At 46.1% G+C, this 18767-nt stretch overlaps 1 protein-coding gene across 2 annotated transcripts; it reads right to left on the bottom strand.

The window, feature by feature from the left end:
* Window positions 1–14337: 14337 nt before the first annotated feature.
* LOC135964353 (protein FRG2-like-2) lies at window positions 14338–17237 on the bottom strand. Of its 2 annotated transcripts, none has more exons than XM_065544581.1 (4): window positions 17012–17237; window positions 16674–16754; window positions 16368–16445; window positions 14338–16043 (listed from the first exon to the last, which is right to left on the bottom strand). In XM_065544581.1, the coding sequence occupies exons 1-4, from the start codon at window positions 17184–17186 to the stop codon at window positions 15577–15579; spliced, it is 801 nt and encodes a 266-aa protein (XP_065400653.1). In that variant the 5' UTR covers window positions 17187–17237; the 3' UTR covers window positions 14338–15576. The 2 variants fall into 2 exon arrangements, with proteins under 2 accessions (XP_065400653.1, XP_065400654.1); XM_065544582.1 differs by having other exon boundaries at window positions 16674–16751.
* Between the last annotated feature and the right edge of the window lie 1530 nt (window positions 17238–18767).

Genomic DNA, 18767 nt, shown 5'->3' with positions numbered 1-18767 from the left:
CCTCCCACCTCAGCCTCCCAAGTAGCTAGGACTACAGGCATGTGCCACCACACCCAGCTAAATTTTGCATTTAATATAGAGGCCAGGTTTTGCCATGTTGCACAGGCTGGTCTTGAATTCCTGGGCTCAAGTGATCATCCTGCCCTGGTCTCGCAAAGTGCTGGAATAATAGGCATGTGCCACTATACCTAACCTTGCGTTGTTTCTAACCAGATATCTGCCATCTTTTTTTTAATTTTAATTTTTTAATTTTTTAATTTTTTTTTTTTGAGACAGTCTTGCTCTGTCACTCAGGCTGGAGTGCAATGGCGCCATCTAGGCTCACTGCAAGCTCCGCCTCCCAGATTCAAGAGGTTCTCCCTGACTCAGCCTCCTGAGTAGCTGGGGTTACAGATGTGCGCCACCACGCCCTGCTAATTTTTGTATTTTTGGTAGAGACCGGGTTTTGCCATGTTACCTAGGCTGGTCTGGAACTCCTGTGCTCAAGTGACCATCCTGCCTCAGCCTCCCAAAGTTCTGGGATTACAGGTGTAAGCCACCACACTCAGCCCATTTTTATCTTTGTTCCTCTCTGTATAATGTCCTTTTCCCTTTGGTAGCCTTTCAGATTTTCTCTTTGTCACTCGTTTGGGGCAATTTGATTATGATGTGCTCCAGTGTGTCATCCTCATGTCTCTTGTGCTAGGGGTTCATTGGTTCTTCGTCTCTGGGTTTATAGTTTTTACCAAATTAAAAATTTTTCAGCCACAGTTTTTCAATTATTTTTTTCTTCTACTCCTTCCCACCTTCTTCAGGAACTCCAATTACACTTATATTCGTCCTGTTGGTGCTGATTTTCTGCTCAATTTTTTTTCCGTATTGTTCTCCATGTTCCGTTTTTGACAGTTTCTATTGCTACATCTTCCAGTTGACTAATCCTTTTTTGTATAATATATATTCTATTTTAAATGCCATTTAGTATATTTTTCATCTCAGACATTGTATTTTTCATCTCTAGAAGTTCAAGCTGGGTGTTCCGTGTCTCTACTTACTTCCATGTTCAAGCTTCCCTTTACCTTCTTGTTGTGGAATATTATTTTAATAACTGTTTTAATATCGTTGCCAACTAATTCCATCATATGTGCCATTTCTGTATCTATTGATCAAATTTTCTTCTCATTATTGAGACATTTCCTTTTTCTTCACATGCCTGGTAATTTTCAGCTGGATGGCAGACAATGTGAAATTTATCTTATTGTGCGTTGGGTATTGTTGGGTTCCTATAAATATTATTGAACTATGTTCTAGGATGCAGTTAAACTATCTGGAAAGATTTTGGTTCTTTGAGGGTTTTCTTTGAGGTCTTGTTAAGTAGGACCTTAGCAGCCTTGGCCTAGATCTGATCTTCCACACTACTGGAGCAATTCTTTGCTGAGTGTTTCATCCAATGGTCTGGGAAGTATAAGATTTGTCCACTGTTGCTGGTGGGAACACCAAATATGCCTGGTTCTGTAGGAGGTTCAAGGATTGTTGTTTCTGTTTCTTTCAGGTGTTTTTTCCCCTAGACTTGGGTAGTTTACACACATACATGCGCCAATCAGTATTTAGCTGAAGACTCTGGAGCTTTTTTGTTTTGTGACTTTATCCTTTTCATACCCTGAATACTCTGCCCTGCAGAGTTTATCTGAGCTTCTTTGGTCTCCCTGGACTCCAGCTTCATCTCCTCAACTCAGGACCAACACCAGGCTCAGCCTGGGTTCTCCCTCCCTGAGCTGTGGCCTAGAAATGGTTTCCACTCCCTGATTGCCTTCTGGTCACCGCACCTGGGCAGTCCAGAGTCATGAGAAACCCTAGGCCACGTAGCAGAATGCCCACTGTCCCCACTTCACCACACTCTACTCTCTCCATCCAGCACTAGCTGCAGCCAGGCTGTCTCACAGTCCAGAATGCTAGTCAGAGACCAAGTTTTCTGCAGTGCCCTGGCTGGGGCCCACAGATAAGGATGGGCAAGGCTGGGGCTGGCAGGCAAGGACAGCCAAGCAGTGCTCCAGAAGCCAGCAGATGCCATCAATCAGTTTTACATCCGCCAGGCCCTGAGAATCTCTGGACACCAGAAGCATTTTCTGTTGCCAGAGCTGAACTCTCATCCAGAAGGCCCTGAAATGTGGGCAGGTTTCCATCACTGCCTGTCTGTGGCCACAAGGACACAGACTCTTTTAATGGCTGGTGAGATGTCCAGGACACTTGGGACTCCAGGAAGCCCCTTTTCAATTTCAGGCCTCAGCTGAGCTCTCCATTTACCTCAGGCCAGGCAGTGCACATTATGGGGGACATCGCTGGATGCTGGGATGAGGATGGCACTTGGCATGTGAGCTAGGATTGGGTGCCCACCACTCTCTTCCCCAGCCAGGCAGTGGCCAGTAAGCATCTCTGGTTTCTGTCCCCTTACCAGCCTCCTCTGCTACGATTGCATTTCTGGCAGGCAGTGGATCAGGGAAGCACCAGCAGTTGAGGACCATGTGGAGAACCACTACTGGCCAAGCATTCCCAACCTGACAGCAGAACAGGAGTACAGCAGAGCTGAGGTGAACTTGGCAGAGAACTTTGAGACCATGAAGGCAGCCAACACTTCCAAGTCATCACAACCTGCTTCTCCCATAGATTTATTGTAGACCAACTCAGCTATCTCCGTGTCAACAAGAAATGGTCCTCACTCTGAGCCATCACCCTTGGATTTAGATCATGGGGCTGTCCTGTCTTTAGTATGGAACAGAGAAGCTTTAATTTCTACAAAAAAAGGTAAGGTTTTGGGCCACAGCCTTATTAAAACAAACAAACATGAACACAGTGGTCTACATATGGAATATCTGGGGCCTAAACAACCTGCTACTTGGAAGTATAATCATTGTCCTTTTGTTTGTTTCTTTAGCCTGGTAGGACAATATCAGAGATTTCCTTGGTCGTAGGGAATATAAAACATAGTTTGAACAAAAGCAGCAATAAAGTTACAAACTATTTTTTGGTGTATTTGCTTAAGTATAAGATAGCTGATCTTGGCTTTATCATGTAAGATTAGTTTGCTTAGTTTTCATTACGTTTGCTAAACTTGAATTGTGAATAAATATATGGCTGATTCATATCGTAATTAAACTGCACATTGACATAAACTGTACATTGAAAGTTGCACATTGTCATCCAAAATAATACTTAGGTAAAACCAAAAATATGATAAACCAATGTCAAGGAACCTACCCTAAAATAAAAATAGAGTTAACATGGAATTGTAAAACTAGAATGGGAGAAACGTTTACCCATAAGATCTTGTTTGGAACATTGATATAACACTAGAAAAGAATTTTTCTAAATAACTGCAATGTTCGACTGTGACTGTGCGTCTGTGAAGACCAGGCATTCTGAATCATTGCCCTGTGCCGTGTGGCAGTACAATTTTACAGAAATGCACTACAATAATTAATAAAATTCTCTAATGGGAAAATTTTGTTGAATAAGTATTTACACTATAAATATTTATATTGTTAACATATTGGTGCTATTATTTCACAAAATAAAAAAGCTGTAATACAAACTTTAAAAGCAAATAATATCCTTACATTTCTAAATAAAGAAAAAATAAAATTTTGTGAAATATGATTAAGAGTAATTGATAAAATAAAAACTGGGGCATAAATTATATTATAGTTTGGGTAGAGATTGAAAAAAGTGGATGAAAATTTTAATGAGCCCTTTTTGCCTGCACTAAACTTAATCTTATAGGTGAACATTGTAATATATATAGGGTACCTACTAGCTATCTAATTTACTTTTTACACAATGTATAAATCCTAGCCTATTGTTCTTAATGTTTGAACCTGAAATAACACACAAACATACAAGAGAACAAAATAAGGAAGAAATGTATGGAGACAGTGACATTATCAAGATGGTAATGGGGGTCCCTATTTTTATATTTCCCTGCAGGAATAAAAACTAGTCAGCCATCCATCAACCAAAGTAACTTTATGAGAGAGCCAGGCACAGTGGCTCGTGACAGTATCTCCTCCATTCAGGAGCCTGAGGCAGGAGGACTGCTTCAGGCCAGGAGATCAAGAACAGCCTGGGCAATATAGTGAGCTTCGGGATACAGGGCATTATAAAACCTTGCTAAAACCCAAGATCGAGAAGAGTTATTTTGTGAAGGCAGGCCCTTTGGTTAATAAGGTGTCATATTATCCAAAGCAATCTGTAAGTTAACTCAAATCCCTATCAAAATCCCTGTCTCACTTTTCATAGTAATAGAAAATGCAAGCCTACAAAGTAGACTGAATGGCCAAACGAGTCATGAGGAATAAGAAAAAAGCTGGGGACATCATACTTGTGACCCACAGAAAACAGTTCAAAAGTCACTGTTCGTAGATAACCTGGGGAAACCCTGCTAGGTATGCAGGGGGAGCCACACTCACCCACACACCTACTATTAGGCCCACCATATAGCAGAACCTTGCCCTAGTGCCTGCTCTACAGAACAAAGCCCTGAAGACAATCCAGTCTGCCCAAAAACATGACAGGACTCACAACCACATGTGCTCCTGGTAACAAGCCCACTAAAGGTAAAACCCACTCCAGATTCAGCAGCCACCTTGTGACCCAGCTACAAGCCTTTTTACTACAAACCCAGTAAAGATCTCATCAGCCTTGAGATCCAACAGATGAAGATCTTTACCTGCAGAAACCAGTTTATAAAAATGAAGAGAGGTGTTTGCTCCTTCAAATGCACAAACACCAATGCAAGTCTATATTACACCCATTCTAACGGTTCTAACATAGAACTGGAAGTCCTGCATAGAATAATTAAATCCTACATCAAACAATTAAGCAAGAATATCGAAAAGATCCAAATTGAAAGGAAGGAAAAAAGTCACTGTTTGTAGATGACATAATCTTATATATAAAAAACATAAATAGTACATTTAAATAGTGCACTTAAACTAATAAATACAGTCAGTAAAGAAGCAGAATATACAATTAACATACAAATATCAGTTTTGTTTCTATATGCTTGAGCAAACCAGTAAAAAAGAAAAAATCTCATTTACAATAGCAACAAAATAATAGATTTCTTAGCAATAAATTTAACCATTGTGGTGAAAGAGCTTTACAATAAAAAATAAAAGATATTGATGAAAAAAATTAAAGAAGATACAAATAAACATAGATTACATGTTTATGAATTAGAAGAATATTGTCTAAGTGACATATTATCCAAAGCAATCTGTAGATTATTTCAACTTCCTATCAAAACTCCTGTGCCACTTTTTACAGTAATAGAAAATAAAGTCTACAATGTATATAAACCTATAAGAAATATTGAATGGCCAAAGCAATCATGAGGAATACAAATCTAGGGACATTACACTTTATTATTTAAAACTACATTTCAAGACTACAGTAAACATAATAGAATGGTATGTTTATAGGAACCAACACAAAAACTAATGGAACAGAGTACAGAGCCCAGAAGTAAATCTATGCATCTAAAGTTAATCTTTGACAAGGGCACTATGAATACGCAATACAGAAAGTATAGCCTTTTCAATACTTGGTGCTGGGAAAACTGTATACTCACAAGCACAATAATAAAATTAGATCATATTTCTTATGCCACACACAAAAATTGACTTAAAATAAAGACTTAAATTTGATACATAAATCCTTAAAAGAAAATATTTTAAAAAGCATATGAAAAGCCTCCATGATACTGGCCTTGGCAATGATTTTTTAAATATGATATAAAAAGTACGACAATAAAAGCAAACATAAAGTTGTAGTGTATCAAAGCATTGTGCACAGCAAAAAATAAGAAAACTTTTAAGATGGGATAAAACATTTGCAAACCATATATGATAAGAGGTTAGTATTCAAAATATAGCAGAAAGTCATACAAATCAGAAACAAAACAATAATAATAATACCAAACTAAAAAATAGGCAAAAGACTAAGTATTTTAACAAACATATTCAAATGGCCAACAGATGTGTATAAAGATGCTAAACATTACCATTCGTCAGAAAATTGCAAATCAAAATCATAAGGAGATAGCACTTTACAGCGGTTACAATGGCTAATATCAAAAAGAAGAAATATGACAAGTGTTAACAAGGATGTGACAAAATATTTCTGTACAGTCTTAATGAGTTGTAAACTGGAAGAGTCATTATGAAAATTAGCATGGAGGTTATTTAAGAAAAATAGAACTATCATACAATCCAGAAATTCTGCTTCTGTCTATAAACAAAATAAAATCAGATATCTCAAAAAAAACTTCACCCCTGTATTCAATGCAGCATTATTCACAACTGTCAAGAATATTTAAAAAAAAAAACAAAAAACGACGTATCTGTAGATGCTGAATGGATAAGGAAAATGTGATATAAACAGACAACCGAATATTATTCACCCTTAAAAAAGATTGAAATTCTGCTATTTCAACATGAATGAATCTGGGTACATTATGCTAAGCAAAATAAGCCAGGCACAGAAAGACAAACGCTGTGTGTTCTCACTTAAATGGAGAATCTAAAAAGGCTGAACTCATAGAAGCAGAGAGTACAATGGTAATGACCAGGTCTGGAGGTAGAAAAAATGGTATAGTGTTTAAAGAGTACAAACTTTCAGTTATAAGATAAATAAGTTTTGGGGATCTAATGTATAGCTTTAAAATGTAGTTAATAATAGTGTTTTGTATGCTTAAAATTTGCTACAACAGTAGGAGACCTCAAGTGCTCTCATTACAAAAAACAACCATGTGAGGTGACATAAATGTTCATCAACTTAATTGTATTAAACATTTTACAATATATATACCTATCAAATTATTATAATGTACACAATACATAATTATGCAATTTTTATTGGTCAAAAAATTGATGTTATGTGCATATGCATATATACACATAAGTGTGTATATACATAAGTGTGTCTATACAGGTATGTAAAACATATACACATATATCCATGACATATGTTGTTATGTATATACTCGTGTGTGTGTATATGTATACATACATATCAATAACACAGTCCTAGTAAGCTTCAAACTAAACAAGAGAAAATTATAAAATGATAACTATTTAAAAATCAGGAAAGAAATGGGAATTTAATACATGCTCAACAATGTTCTAAGTTCCTCAATGGCAAAGTACATGTTTTAAATGTAGAAAGTAGATACATTAAACCATATTACAGTTTAGGAATTAGGGCACAGAATGTTTACAGTATTAGTCTCAATACATACCAAAAAACTTAAAGTTTTGAAGTAAAATAACATTAGGTTTTATTATATGGGGCAGATGCTTAGTGTTCTGATAAAATTTTTGAGTATGAATTTCTGTAGAATCACATTTGAAACCTTCATAGGATATGAAATCGTAAAACAGAAAACACGACATCTGGATGTGGTGTTTCCGGGATTTCTAAACCAAATCCCAATATCTCCACTACTCTCACACATTTTGGACTCAAAATGGAAATTAGAAAATGTTTAACATGGACTTCCTTAAAAATCACAGACGGCCCCGTGTCCTCAAAAGCAATAAAAGAGCAAGCAGCCAGGTCCTCCAGTCCCTTGCAAGCCATGCAATGGGCTTTGATTTTCTTTGTAACCTGGAAGAATGATCCCCGAAGGGGAAGCCCAGTCCTAGAGAATTGAAGAGCCTGGAGCAGAAGATGTCTGTCTCTACATGAGAGCAAGAGAAAGAAACAAGGGCTTCTCAGAAACGATTTCCATTGGAGCATAGCTTCGCAAACCACTCTTCAAGATCTGGCTTTCTCCTTGACCTTTGGACATCTCATCTGTGTTATCTGCTTTATTCATTCCCATCTATTTGGATGTTTGGCTACTACCTCCTGTCTCCTCACACTCTGGGGCTTTTTCTTTTTCTCAATATAGGTGATCAGGTTTAGCTTAGAGAACAGCCAAGGACTCTGTATTAGAAAAAGTAATATGACTTCTGCTGTGATTTTCCAGTTACTACTTAGTACTGTGCTCAGTGGAAAGAACAGAACATTATAAAAGAGTCTAAAAATTTAATACCAAATACTGTTTCCTCACAGAAACGTTATGATATTTAAAAACTTTTCTAAATTTGTGGGTCCTTAGCTCCATGACCCAGTCCTGCTGAATCAAAACTTGGTGGTGGTTGGCTGGGCATGGTGGCTCACACCTCTGATCCCAGCACTTTGAGAGGCCAAGACAGGCAAACCACTTAAGCCCAGGGGTTTGTGGCCTGGGCAACATGGCAAGACCTAGTCTTGGAGGGGAGGGGAAAAGGTGGTGGTAATGGGAGGCGGTAATGCGATTATACGGTGTGGGCAACCATATTTTGTGCCTCTAAATTTCTGGAGTTACCAATAACCTAAATTAAGGATACACATCAGCTGAAGAAAGAAAAAGATTTACGTCAAGATGAAGCCTCCTCGTGGGGGTCCGCAGCTGCAGCACCCGGGCGGCAGCATCCCACCTCCTCCACCTGGCTGCAGCCCCACCAGGAGCCGGGCTCCAGCCAGGGCGCTGCGGCAGGCACCCGACCCCGAAGGCGCAGGCGTAGGTTTCCTGCCTTCCCGGGTGCCTTCCCGCTCCCCGGACGCCCGGGCAATTCAGTTCATTCATCCAGCGCCGCCGCAACCTTCCAAGCCGGAGGAAGGGGCGGGCAAGGGTAGCGGGTTCCACAGACGCCAGCCAAGACCTCCGCTCCAGAACCCGTGGGCTGCTTTCCCTGCGGAAGGACGTTGCCATCGCCAGCCACGAGGAAATCCATCCTTGTGCACCCGGATTCCCATTGCCACCGACTTCGTGTAAACTCCAGTCCCGGGGACACCAGAGAGACCCAGGCCTCGGGCCGTGGACACGCTCGGTGCCCCGGCTCTCGCCAGACGGACGGGCGCACTCTACAAATCTCGGGACCCACCGCAGCAAGAGGACAGGGAGAAGCCAACAAAGGAAGGACCCTATGAAACGCACCCCCAAAGCAACCAACCAGTCCAAGAAAAAACACGTCTCAGGTCTCCGTTTGTTTTCCCGCGTGGGGGGCCCTGACCCCTGTTCTAGCCCGGCCCAAGCTCCCTCCACCCTACCCCGGCCTGCTCAGTGGGACCTGTCTACCTGAACACAGCCTCGCTCTCCAAGGCTCTGTCGCTCTCGCTCTCCAGCTCCCTCACCCTCTTTCTCTTCCTCCCCCTCCACTTCGCGCTCTTCTGTCACCTTCTGTCTCTCTCTCCCCCTCCATCTCTGTCTCTGTCTCTCTCTCTCTCTCTCTCCCCGTTTCTCTCTCCATCCTGGTCTCCGTAGCTCTCTTTCAAGCTGTGTCTGTGTCTTTGTGTGTCCATGTGTGTGTGTCCGTGTGTGTTCCCGTGTGTGTGTGTGCCCGTGTGCGTGTCCGTGTGTGTGTCTGTGTGTGTGCGCCCGTGTGTGTCCGTGTGTGTCCGTGTGTGTGTCCGTGTGTGTCCGTGTGTGTGTGTGCGCGCCCGTGTGTGTGCCAGTGTGTGTGTCCGTGTGTGTTCCCGTGTGTGTGTCCGTGTGTGTGTGCCCATGTGCGTGTCCGTGTGTGTGTCCGTGTGTGTGCCAGTGTGTCCGTGTGTGTTCCCGTGTGTGTGTCCGTGTGTGTTCCCGTGTGTGTGTGTCCGTGTGTGTTCCCGTGTGTGTGTGTCTGTGTGTGTCCATGTGTGTGTGCGCCCGTGTGTGTGTCCGTGTGTGTGCCAGTGTGTGTCCGTGTGTGTGTCCGTGTGTGTGTCCGTGTGTGTGTGTCTGTGTGTGTGTGTGTGTCTGTGTGTGTGTCCGTGCGTGTCCATGTGTGCCCATGCGCGTGCACCCGTGTGTGTGTGTGTGTGTCGGGGTGGGTTTGCTCGTGCTGGTGGTGGGGTGTGTCGGGGTGTCCGTCAGCCCCTCTCTCCCGGGATCAGGCTGCCGGGACTCTAGTGCCAGAGTGGGGCAAAGCAGAACCTTCCAGCCCCGTTGACCACGGGCAGGTCTTCGTGGGGACAAGGGACAGTGGTGGGGGCGTTGTGAGAAAAAGGGCCCGCGGGACTGGGCTGGCGCTGTGTCCCCGGACAGCCCTGGCGGCTCTGGGTGTGTGGGGCAAGAGGGGGCCTTGCAGGAGGGGCGGCGAGGCATCCAAAACAATGTTTCCGCGGCAAGGCGGAGCACCGGAGGGGATCCCAGGGCAGTGAGCCCTGGGCCCTGACGCCTCGGAGCACACCCCGTCCTGAGCCGGTCCGATGTGTTGGAAGCTCGGGAGCTGAGAGTCGGGGAAGGCCTGGAGCGTCTGCGAAAGGGAGGCCGCCCAGAGAGCCCGGAGCCTGGGCAGGGGTGGAGGCATCACGGCCTGAGGACGGATTCCTGTTTCCCGCAACAAGGGGAGTCTCCACTGTGGCCTGTTTGGAAACTGGAAAGGAGAGCGAAGACACGGTGCTGCTTTTCCACGCTTCCCTGGAGGTTTCTGGGTCCCCACAGAGCTCGGGAAACAGTCAACATGGTCTCTCTTTCGGGGGCCAGAGACACCTGAGCAACAGGCCCCCTTGTAGAGGGCAAAGGAACGTGGAACCCGGAACCACGCTTCAGTCGGCCTGAGAGTGACTCCTGTGTGGACCCGACTATCCGCCTCTCGCTCTGTTGCAGGCTCAACGTGGGGCTATGTCATCTGTGAATCATGCGGATGAAAATGCTCTCTGGGCAATTTGCTCATTCCCTGGGAGACGGAATTCTGAATTGCTCCGGGATGAAGTAACCCAGGCTGGCGATCCGGAGGGCTGGTGAGCGCCCCACAGGCGGACGCGTCTGTGGGCTGAGCCCTTAGCCCGCACTGGGCACCCAACATTTTGCTGGAGTGCGAGGTCCTGCTGGTCCTGGAGGCAGAAGACCGCTTTTCTCTCTGCCTTCCTTTCTCTATTTCTTACTCCTTTTATCCCTCTGTCCATCGGTCCCTCTGTCCATCCCTCCTTTCCTCCCTCCCCCGCTCCCTCCCTCTATCCCTCCATCCCTTCCAAGGTCCCTCCATCCATCCGTCGTTTCCTCCCTCTGTCCCTCCCTCCCACTTTGTCTCAGTTCCTTTCCCCATCTCTGCTTGACTTTCCTCCCACCTGGAAAGGGCAGAACCACGGTTTGCGCGTGTTCTCGGGGGTCTACATTTGGTTGCCGGGCGCTCCACGTGATGCCGAGGAGGCTGGCGGGGCACGGGTGGCCAAGTGACGGTGGTGTGGAGAGGTAGAGGAGTCGAGCCGCGGAAAGGAGGGCAGGCCTGGCCGCTGCCCGGGCTGGTATTTCCCAGGGTGGAGGTCTCCGCCCACCCCACTGAGGAATGCGGAGTGGGGGCGGGGGGGGAAGGGATGAGAGCTCTGCCTGGGCTGGTCCCAAACCCTAACCGGCTGCCTGCAGGACCCGCGCATGTGCAGTAGACGGCCCATCTCTGGGTACCTGAGCGGGCTCCGGGATCCCGGGATGCTCAGGAAAGAATGACAGCCCTCGTCTGTGTGGAGTCTCTCGCCGGACCTGGATCTCAGGGATCCTAGACATGTCAGCTGGAAGGGAAGAGACGCCTCTCCAAACCGAGCCAGAGGTTCATCGCGAAAGAGGGGCCACTGCCCTGCCCCCACCCCGTCCCAACCCCGCGTCCTAAAGCTCCTTCAGCAGAGCCAGGTATTCTTCCTGGCAGAGGAGTGGTTCCAGAAAAGCGGGCTCTTCCAAGTCCTTCAGCTCCCCCCAGTGGCTCCGTTGCTAGGAAAGGTTATGCCTTTTCCTAAAATTCTGGGGTCGACAGGAGCTCATATAACAGGGTGGATGTGAGCGCAGATGAACGCTGGAGCGGTTGGGAGGGCACCTGGATGGCTTGCATCTGCTTCTGCCACGCAGAGGCCTCGGGGGCACGAGCTGCGCAGGTAGATGTGCCTCGGCTTCGGGGTTCCCACTCCGCCCTGGCGACCTGGGGACCCTGGCCCCAGCCCCAATATGGACTCATGTGGGACGTGTGCGGCGCAAGCACACCTTGGCCCCGTGACTCAGCCTGAGTGGGCCCAGGCTGTCCCACTGAGCACGCACCTGTACTGCGGGTCCTGGTCTCCCTGCCATCTGTTCGGGTGCAGAGGTCACTCAGGTGTCTGAGGGTGGGACAGCGCCACTTCCGAAGGAGCCAGGGCAGCAAACCCAAAATCCCCAAGTGCCGGGGCAGATTCCTTCTGGGCTTGGGGCAGAAGTCTGGCTGGGCTGCAGCAGAGGGGCGACCCTTGCTGCCTGGCTCACGAAACCCTCCTGTCCCCCATGCCCTGGTGTGGGTGAAGGTGACCAAGGAGGGAGGAGGGTGGCGCCCGCCGGGGTCGCGTTGCACAGGCCGCCTGCGTGCGCGGGTCCCTGCTACCCTGGCCTGGATGCCTGGACCTTCGATTCTGACAGGAAATCTGAATCCTGGACCCCAAAAGGCAAGTCTCTCCCAGTTCGCGTACGGGTTCCGCTCAAAGCACGCTGGCAGGGCATCTTTTCCTTCAGGTTACAAATGAGTCTCCTTCGCCGTCCTGTTCCTCGGGCTTCCGCCGGGAAAGGGCTGTCGGAAGATGTGGGGAGAGCATCGCGGGGGCACCTGGCCGGAATTTCACGGACAGACACCGGCAGAGAGAAGCCGGCCAGCTCCGGTGAGCCTCAGTTGGCCTCTGCGCTGCAGGCAGGTCCAGCCAGGAGGCCGGCCCAGCCAGAGGCCCTGGGAAAGACCCACCAGCTTCACCCTTCATGAATATGCATGAGCTCCGGGCCCAGGGTCCCGGGGTAGCAGAAAAGTCTCAGAAGCAGAAAACCACAGGGACCAGGGCCTTGTGGGGTGGGTGGGTGCAGGGCCAGACTGGAGGGGAAAGGGGCTTCGGGGCTGGCTCTCTGGGGTTCTCCAGTGATTCTATAGAAACTGGAAGCCGCTGTCTTGACTCGCACACGTTTTCAGGGAGAAACCACCCTGAAGGGTGGAGCGTGGAACTGAACCTCCACGACAGTCTTGAGTTTTCCAGGCCCTCTCCGTGAAGGCGGCAATGCCTGTGGGTGTCGCCGTTGCCGTGATAGTCTCACACACGCAGGTGTGTGGATCTCGTTCATTGTCATGTAGAAAACGAGAGCGAAACCACAGAGAAAAGAAACGTGCGGAGCATCACGGTCTGACGACGGATTCCTGTTTCCTGCGACAAGGGGAGTCTCCACTGTGGCCTGTTTGGAAACTGGAAAGGAGAGCGAAGACACGGCGCTGCTTTTCCACGCTTCCCTGCAGGTTTCTGGGTCCCCACAGAGCTCGGGAAACAGTGAACACGATCTCTCTTTCGGGGGACCAGAGACACGTGACCAACAGGCCCCCTTGCAGAGGGCAAAGGAACGTGGAACCCGAAACCACGCTTCATCGGCCTGAGTGCGACTCCTGTGCGGACGGGACTCTCCGCCTCGCGCTCTGTTGCAAGCTCAACGTGGGGCTCTGTCATCTGTGAACCATGTGGATGAAAAACGGACGATCACCTGAGTCTCGGCTCATTGCTCTCTGGGCAATTCGCTCATTCCTTGGGAGATGGAATTCGTCTGAATTGCTCCGGGATGAAGTGACCCAGACTGGGGATCCGGGGGCCGGGTGAGCGCCCCGCAGGCCGACGCAGCTGTGGGCCGAGCCCTTAGCCCGCACCGGGCACCCAACATTTTCCCGGAGTGCAAGGTCCTGTTGGTCCTGGAGGCAGAAGAGTGCTTTTCTCTCTGCCTTCCTCTCTCTGTCTCTGCCTCCCTTTCTCCCTCTGTCCTTCCCTTCCTCCCTCCCCACTCCCTACCTCCCTTCCTCCCCCTTTCCCCACTTTCTCCTTTCCAATGTCCCTCTGTTCATCTGTCTTTTTCTAGCTCCGTTCCTCCCTTTCTCTATGTCTGTGTTCCTCTCCCCATCTCTATTCTTCAACATTTTATGATCCCATTGTATGTATCTGTGTGTTAACTTTTTTAGCAATAAAGTTCATTTTCATTAAGATATGTACATTGTTATTTAGACACGTTATTTATGTATGTGCATTTATTTAATATACATAATTTTATGTCAGAGTTATTCTACAGCATAGTGTAAGCATAACTCGTAAGCAGTGTCAACCCGAAAATTGTGTGACTCACATGACTGTGGTTCTTTTCTATCGCAGTGGTGGAGGATAAAATCTCTACATCTCCAATTGCTATCTATGTATTCCGATTGAACTGGCCCCATTTCCTGTAGTAACGGAACACTGTCCCCGGACTATGACAAGAGCTGTGGGCTGCGGGGAGGTCAGGGTTAGGATGATGCAGAAGTGAAGATAAGACATTCTCTTTTTCACATCTTTATTAGATACAAATTATATATGAAAGAAATTTAAAATTCCAAACAACATTAACGTTTATTTCATTATTACATAAAATGAAAATTATAAAGCAACCAAACAAGTAATTAATACTCCTAGATAATGAAAGATTGTATGATCTCAGTACAAAATACCAGAATGTATGTCAAATATAACAAAATACACTGTGCTGTAGTATGTGATGAAATCTCCATATCCTGCAATACAGTACAATCAATTGAAATGTATAAAATACAATAAAATTTAAATTTAGGATATTTAAAAAGAAATAAAACATGAGGCAGGTGAATAAATAAGTACAATCATTTACCATTTAATAGATCTTGACTTAAATTTTATGTAGAAATATTAAAAGTAAATAGCTTGCATATTAATTTTACTATACTTATATCAAACTGTAAAAATGTATAGACATTTTCCCACAGGGAGTGCTATTAATGGTTTGTGGATATTAGTACTCCATGGGTTCAGGCTGGAAGAGTGAGAGCCTATAACCTTTTCTGAATTAAAAGAGAAGCAATTTCTTGGTAAGGCGGCTCATGCCTGTAATCCCAGCACACTGGGAGGCGGAGGCTGGAGGATCACTTGAGTTCGAGGCCAACCTGGTCAATGTGACAAAACTCTGTCTCTACTAACAAAACAAGAAAAAAACTCAGCCAGGCATGGTGGTACCTGCCTGTAGTCCCAGCTACTTGGGAGGCTGAGGCATGAGAATTGTTTGAACCCAGGAAACGGAGGTTGCAGTGAGCTAGGATTGTGCCACTGTACTCCAGCCTGTGTAACATAGCAAGACTGTCTCAAAAGAAAAAAAAAAAAAAAAAAAAAAAGCATATAATTTTATATTTACTTTTCTACAATCTAAAATACGCAAATTCACATGATTACATTCTAATATTTTTCTGATTATACAGAAATGCACGACTGTCATCAGACATCCGAAAGGCATCAAATGTCTAACATGAAATATAAAATTTGTCTGTAGCCTTAGTGCTCTGCAAAATGGAAGGCTCACAATTCTGAGTATGCCACTCAAGTTTCTTTCCTATGACTTCTTCAAGTTCTGTCATTTATTAACACAGTGCATCCAAAATTGTCACTGCTGGTCATCTGGAAGAATCTGAGAAGTAACAGGTCCTTGTTCTCATTCCCAGAGATGCATCCTCTGCTGAATAGGGTCAGGGTGCTCCCAGCTCAGCCTCATCTGATCCACTGACAGGCTCAGTTATCTCCTGCCCAGGGATGGGCTTCTCTATCCAGGGCTGAATCCCCAGGACCAGGCAGTGTGGCTGGGACAAGCCAGCCCTCAGCAGGGAAGACATAAGCTGCCTGGGTGGACATGGAATACAAGGTCTGCACCTGGGCACACAGAGGCCCCCAGAGCTGAGTGAGCAGTGTGAGCTGCTCCCAGGTCAGTGGAGAACGGATCTGCTGTGCCCACACCTGGGCTAGGTCTTGATAAATAGCCTCCGACATAGCTCGCACAGAGGTCACTAAGCTTTTTCGAAGTGACGGTGTTTGGACTCCTAGGGCCCGAGACGTGTGCCGCTGGCTGCGCCCAGTGCGAGCCCTGGAATGTCCCCCATGGTGGCCATCACAAGTCTCCTGGATTTCACTGTTGTGCACAGCAGTGGAGGATCTTGATTTTTTTTTCAGCGGCAAGCTGCACTCTTCTTCTGGACAATTCCCTGCAAAGAAAGCATGTGAGAGACTCGCCAGAGCAGTCCCCAAAGACCCTCATTTCCAGAACCCCCTGTGCACCCAGGTGAACCCCACTTGTCTCTCCCACTCCTTCCTGACCATCTCAGCACTGGAATGAAGTGAGGTTGAACCCCTTGTGAGTCCCCAAATATTCTCAGAGTGCTAAGCTCTCAAAAATGTACTTGTCAGTAAGTAACTCCCTTTCCTCTCAAGCCTCGTATAAAAGTTTCCTGATTATTTACCTTTTGGGGCAAACCAAAAACAAAAAAACCCACCACTACCACCACCAACAAAAAACACCAAGATTCTACCTGCTCTGTCTTGGCAGCTGTCCTTGGAACTGATTTTTCTTTTCCTGCAGTTTTCCCGGTATGAGCTGGACTCTGGTTCTGTGAATACAATGAGAGTTTGAGAAAGTGCCTCCAACTGAACACCCTGAAATTCCTAGTCCATCCTGGACACACAGGAGCTCAGGTTCCCACCAAACCCCAACCTCTTCTGTTCTCCAGTGTCCAGGATCTGCACCGCCCTGGCTGCCAAGGAGCTCCCGGTTTTCTGGCCAGGGGAGCCAGTGTTGCTGCCCTGTCCCTTCTTGCCTGGAAAGAGTCAAATCTTACCGGATCCAGCAGTGCTGTTCCCAGCCTTGAGGTTGGTTTCCTCAGAATTCTCCTCCTTGTTTGGATTGGGCTCCAATCCTGCTGCAAAAGTAAGTTTAGGTGACTCACCTCTCCCTAGGCAGAGTCCCATAGTCTATCTCTGATGAGTTTTTGCGGATCAGTCTTTCATGTGAAGTTCTGCCAGCATCACGAGGAACACATTTCTCAAAGTCCCCTGAGGGCACCAAGCCATTTCCCATCCCCAAATCTCAAAATAAAACCCTACTAAAGACACATGGCTCAGTATCCCTGATTCCAACTCTCCTTCCAGCCTCCATGGCAGCAGCCCAAGGCCTTACCTTGCCTTTGTATGTGCTTCTCACGGGAATGGGAGGAGGCCGTCTTGCCTTTTCCTTTGAATGGTTTCTTCTCATCTGGGCCCCTTTCTGCAAAGATCTGTGGGGAAGGGGGCTGGTCAGTGGGGTGCTGCATGGAGGAGCAGTGGAGATCCGGGTCTTCATTTCCCTTTCCCATGTGGACGCTCAAGTGAAAGGAAGCCGCTCTTTCACGTCCAAAGGCGGACTGCGGGTTATTCCGCTGGACCTGCCTTTATACGTCCCTCGGCTGGGCGTGGCTGACTCTTATTGGCTGAACAGGTTTCTCCTTCCTGCCGCTTCTTAGAGCCTCAAAAAGAAGTTTCTTGCTGTAGTTCTACTGGGGGCCTAGACCAAGTTAAGGAGAGACTTTTTCAGGATCCTGTCATAGTGACGAGAAAACAAAGAACCGGGAGCACAGGGATCAGAAGAAGATCGGGGAATCATGTCTTCCGATTTCTGTCTCAGTTATATTTTGCACAGAAAGAGAATTTATTATACATAGTGTTAACATTGTATACATAGATATTATAATTTCTTAAATGCTTGGAAACAACAAATGTCAAATTATGGTTGATTGTGTTAGATCCACACATATATGATGAAATAAAAATGCAAAGAAAAAATAAATACCAAATGAAATGGCCCATCCTACCTTAAAAATGGGGAAGATAATTAGATCAAATGCAATAAAATTGAATTGATTAGATTAGAGCCAGTGCTAACCTAATCAGCCCTTGATTCCTGAGGTAGCAAAAAGTCTAGGTGGAAAAACATTTCCCCTTTCTCACCCTGCCTCAGTCATCCTGGGAGCACCACTGTGTTCTGTGGAATTTATTCAGCCTCCCTAGTAAAAACGGACTTGATTCCAAACAGGTAACCCAACTGATCACAAGAAAAACAGCCCTGATTCTGAACATTCAGCTCCTGTCTTCACACAGCAGACACCACCCGAATCCCATCAAAGCCCACATTGTTTCTCAACATCCATCATCAAGACATATTCCAGGGCAGCCTCTCACAATTGCCTCAGTGAGACAGAACAAGGGGTGGTGGAGCTCTAGGTTCAGAACAGCGGCCTCATCCCTTCCTACTACGGCAGAGTCTGTCTCTGCTGGTCAGAGCCCTCAGACTGCAGAAGGGTTAGTTCATGTCCCAGCAAGTGTTTCCTGGCTGAAACACTTGCTGGGACATGCTCCCGGTTCTTTGTTTTCTTGTCACTATGACAGGATCCTGAAAAAGTCTCTCCTTAACTGTGTCTAGGCCCCCAGTAGAACTACAGCAAGAAACTTCTTGTTGAGGCTCTAAGGAGCGGCAGGAAGGAGAAACCTGTTCAGCCAACAAGAAGTTTTCCTTCTTGTCTCCCCGTCTGCTGAGGAAAGCATGCAGGAATGAGACACTCTGTGTTAGGGAGTACTCAGCCTCCAGTCCCAGATGACTTGATTGACTGATGAGCTGATTCCCTGAGGAGGAGAAAGAAGCAGGGAAGAGACTGTGTTGGGTGAGCCTGTGTTTTCCCAGCTGTGCTGTCTGTGCAAGTAGTGGAACCAAAAAAGATATTAGTGGTTGACAGACACTGCCTAGTGAAATTATCTGAGTGTAAATGGAACTTATAATATCGTTATATTGTATAATATTATGATATATAAAATTTATTTGACATCTAAATAAATTTTGATATATTATGATATCATAATATCATATAAAATTTGGTCAGGTAATTTTATAAGAAAATTGAGTT

Source organism: Macaca fascicularis, chromosome 5 (genome assembly GCF_037993035.2).
Source record: "Macaca fascicularis isolate 582-1 chromosome 5, T2T-MFA8v1.1".
Classification (NCBI taxonomy): domain Eukaryota; kingdom Metazoa; phylum Chordata; class Mammalia; order Primates; family Cercopithecidae; genus Macaca; species Macaca fascicularis.
Note: the sequence above shows the minus strand (reverse complement) of the source record. Positions and strands in the feature narration are given on the sequence as shown.

Coding starts and splice junctions, on each gene's coding strand:
- LOC135964353 (XM_065544581.1), bottom strand. CDS start 17,186: ATGGGAAAGGGAAATGAAGACCCGGATCTCCACTGCTCCTCCATGCAG. Junction 16,446..16,673: donor GAACAGCACTGCTGGATCCG/GTAAGATTTGAC, acceptor TTGTATTCACAG/AACCAGAGTCCAGCTCATAC. Junction 16,044..16,367: donor CAGCTGCCAAGACAGAGCAG/GTAGAATCTTGG, acceptor CTTTCTTTGCAG/GGAATTGTCCAGAAGAAGAG.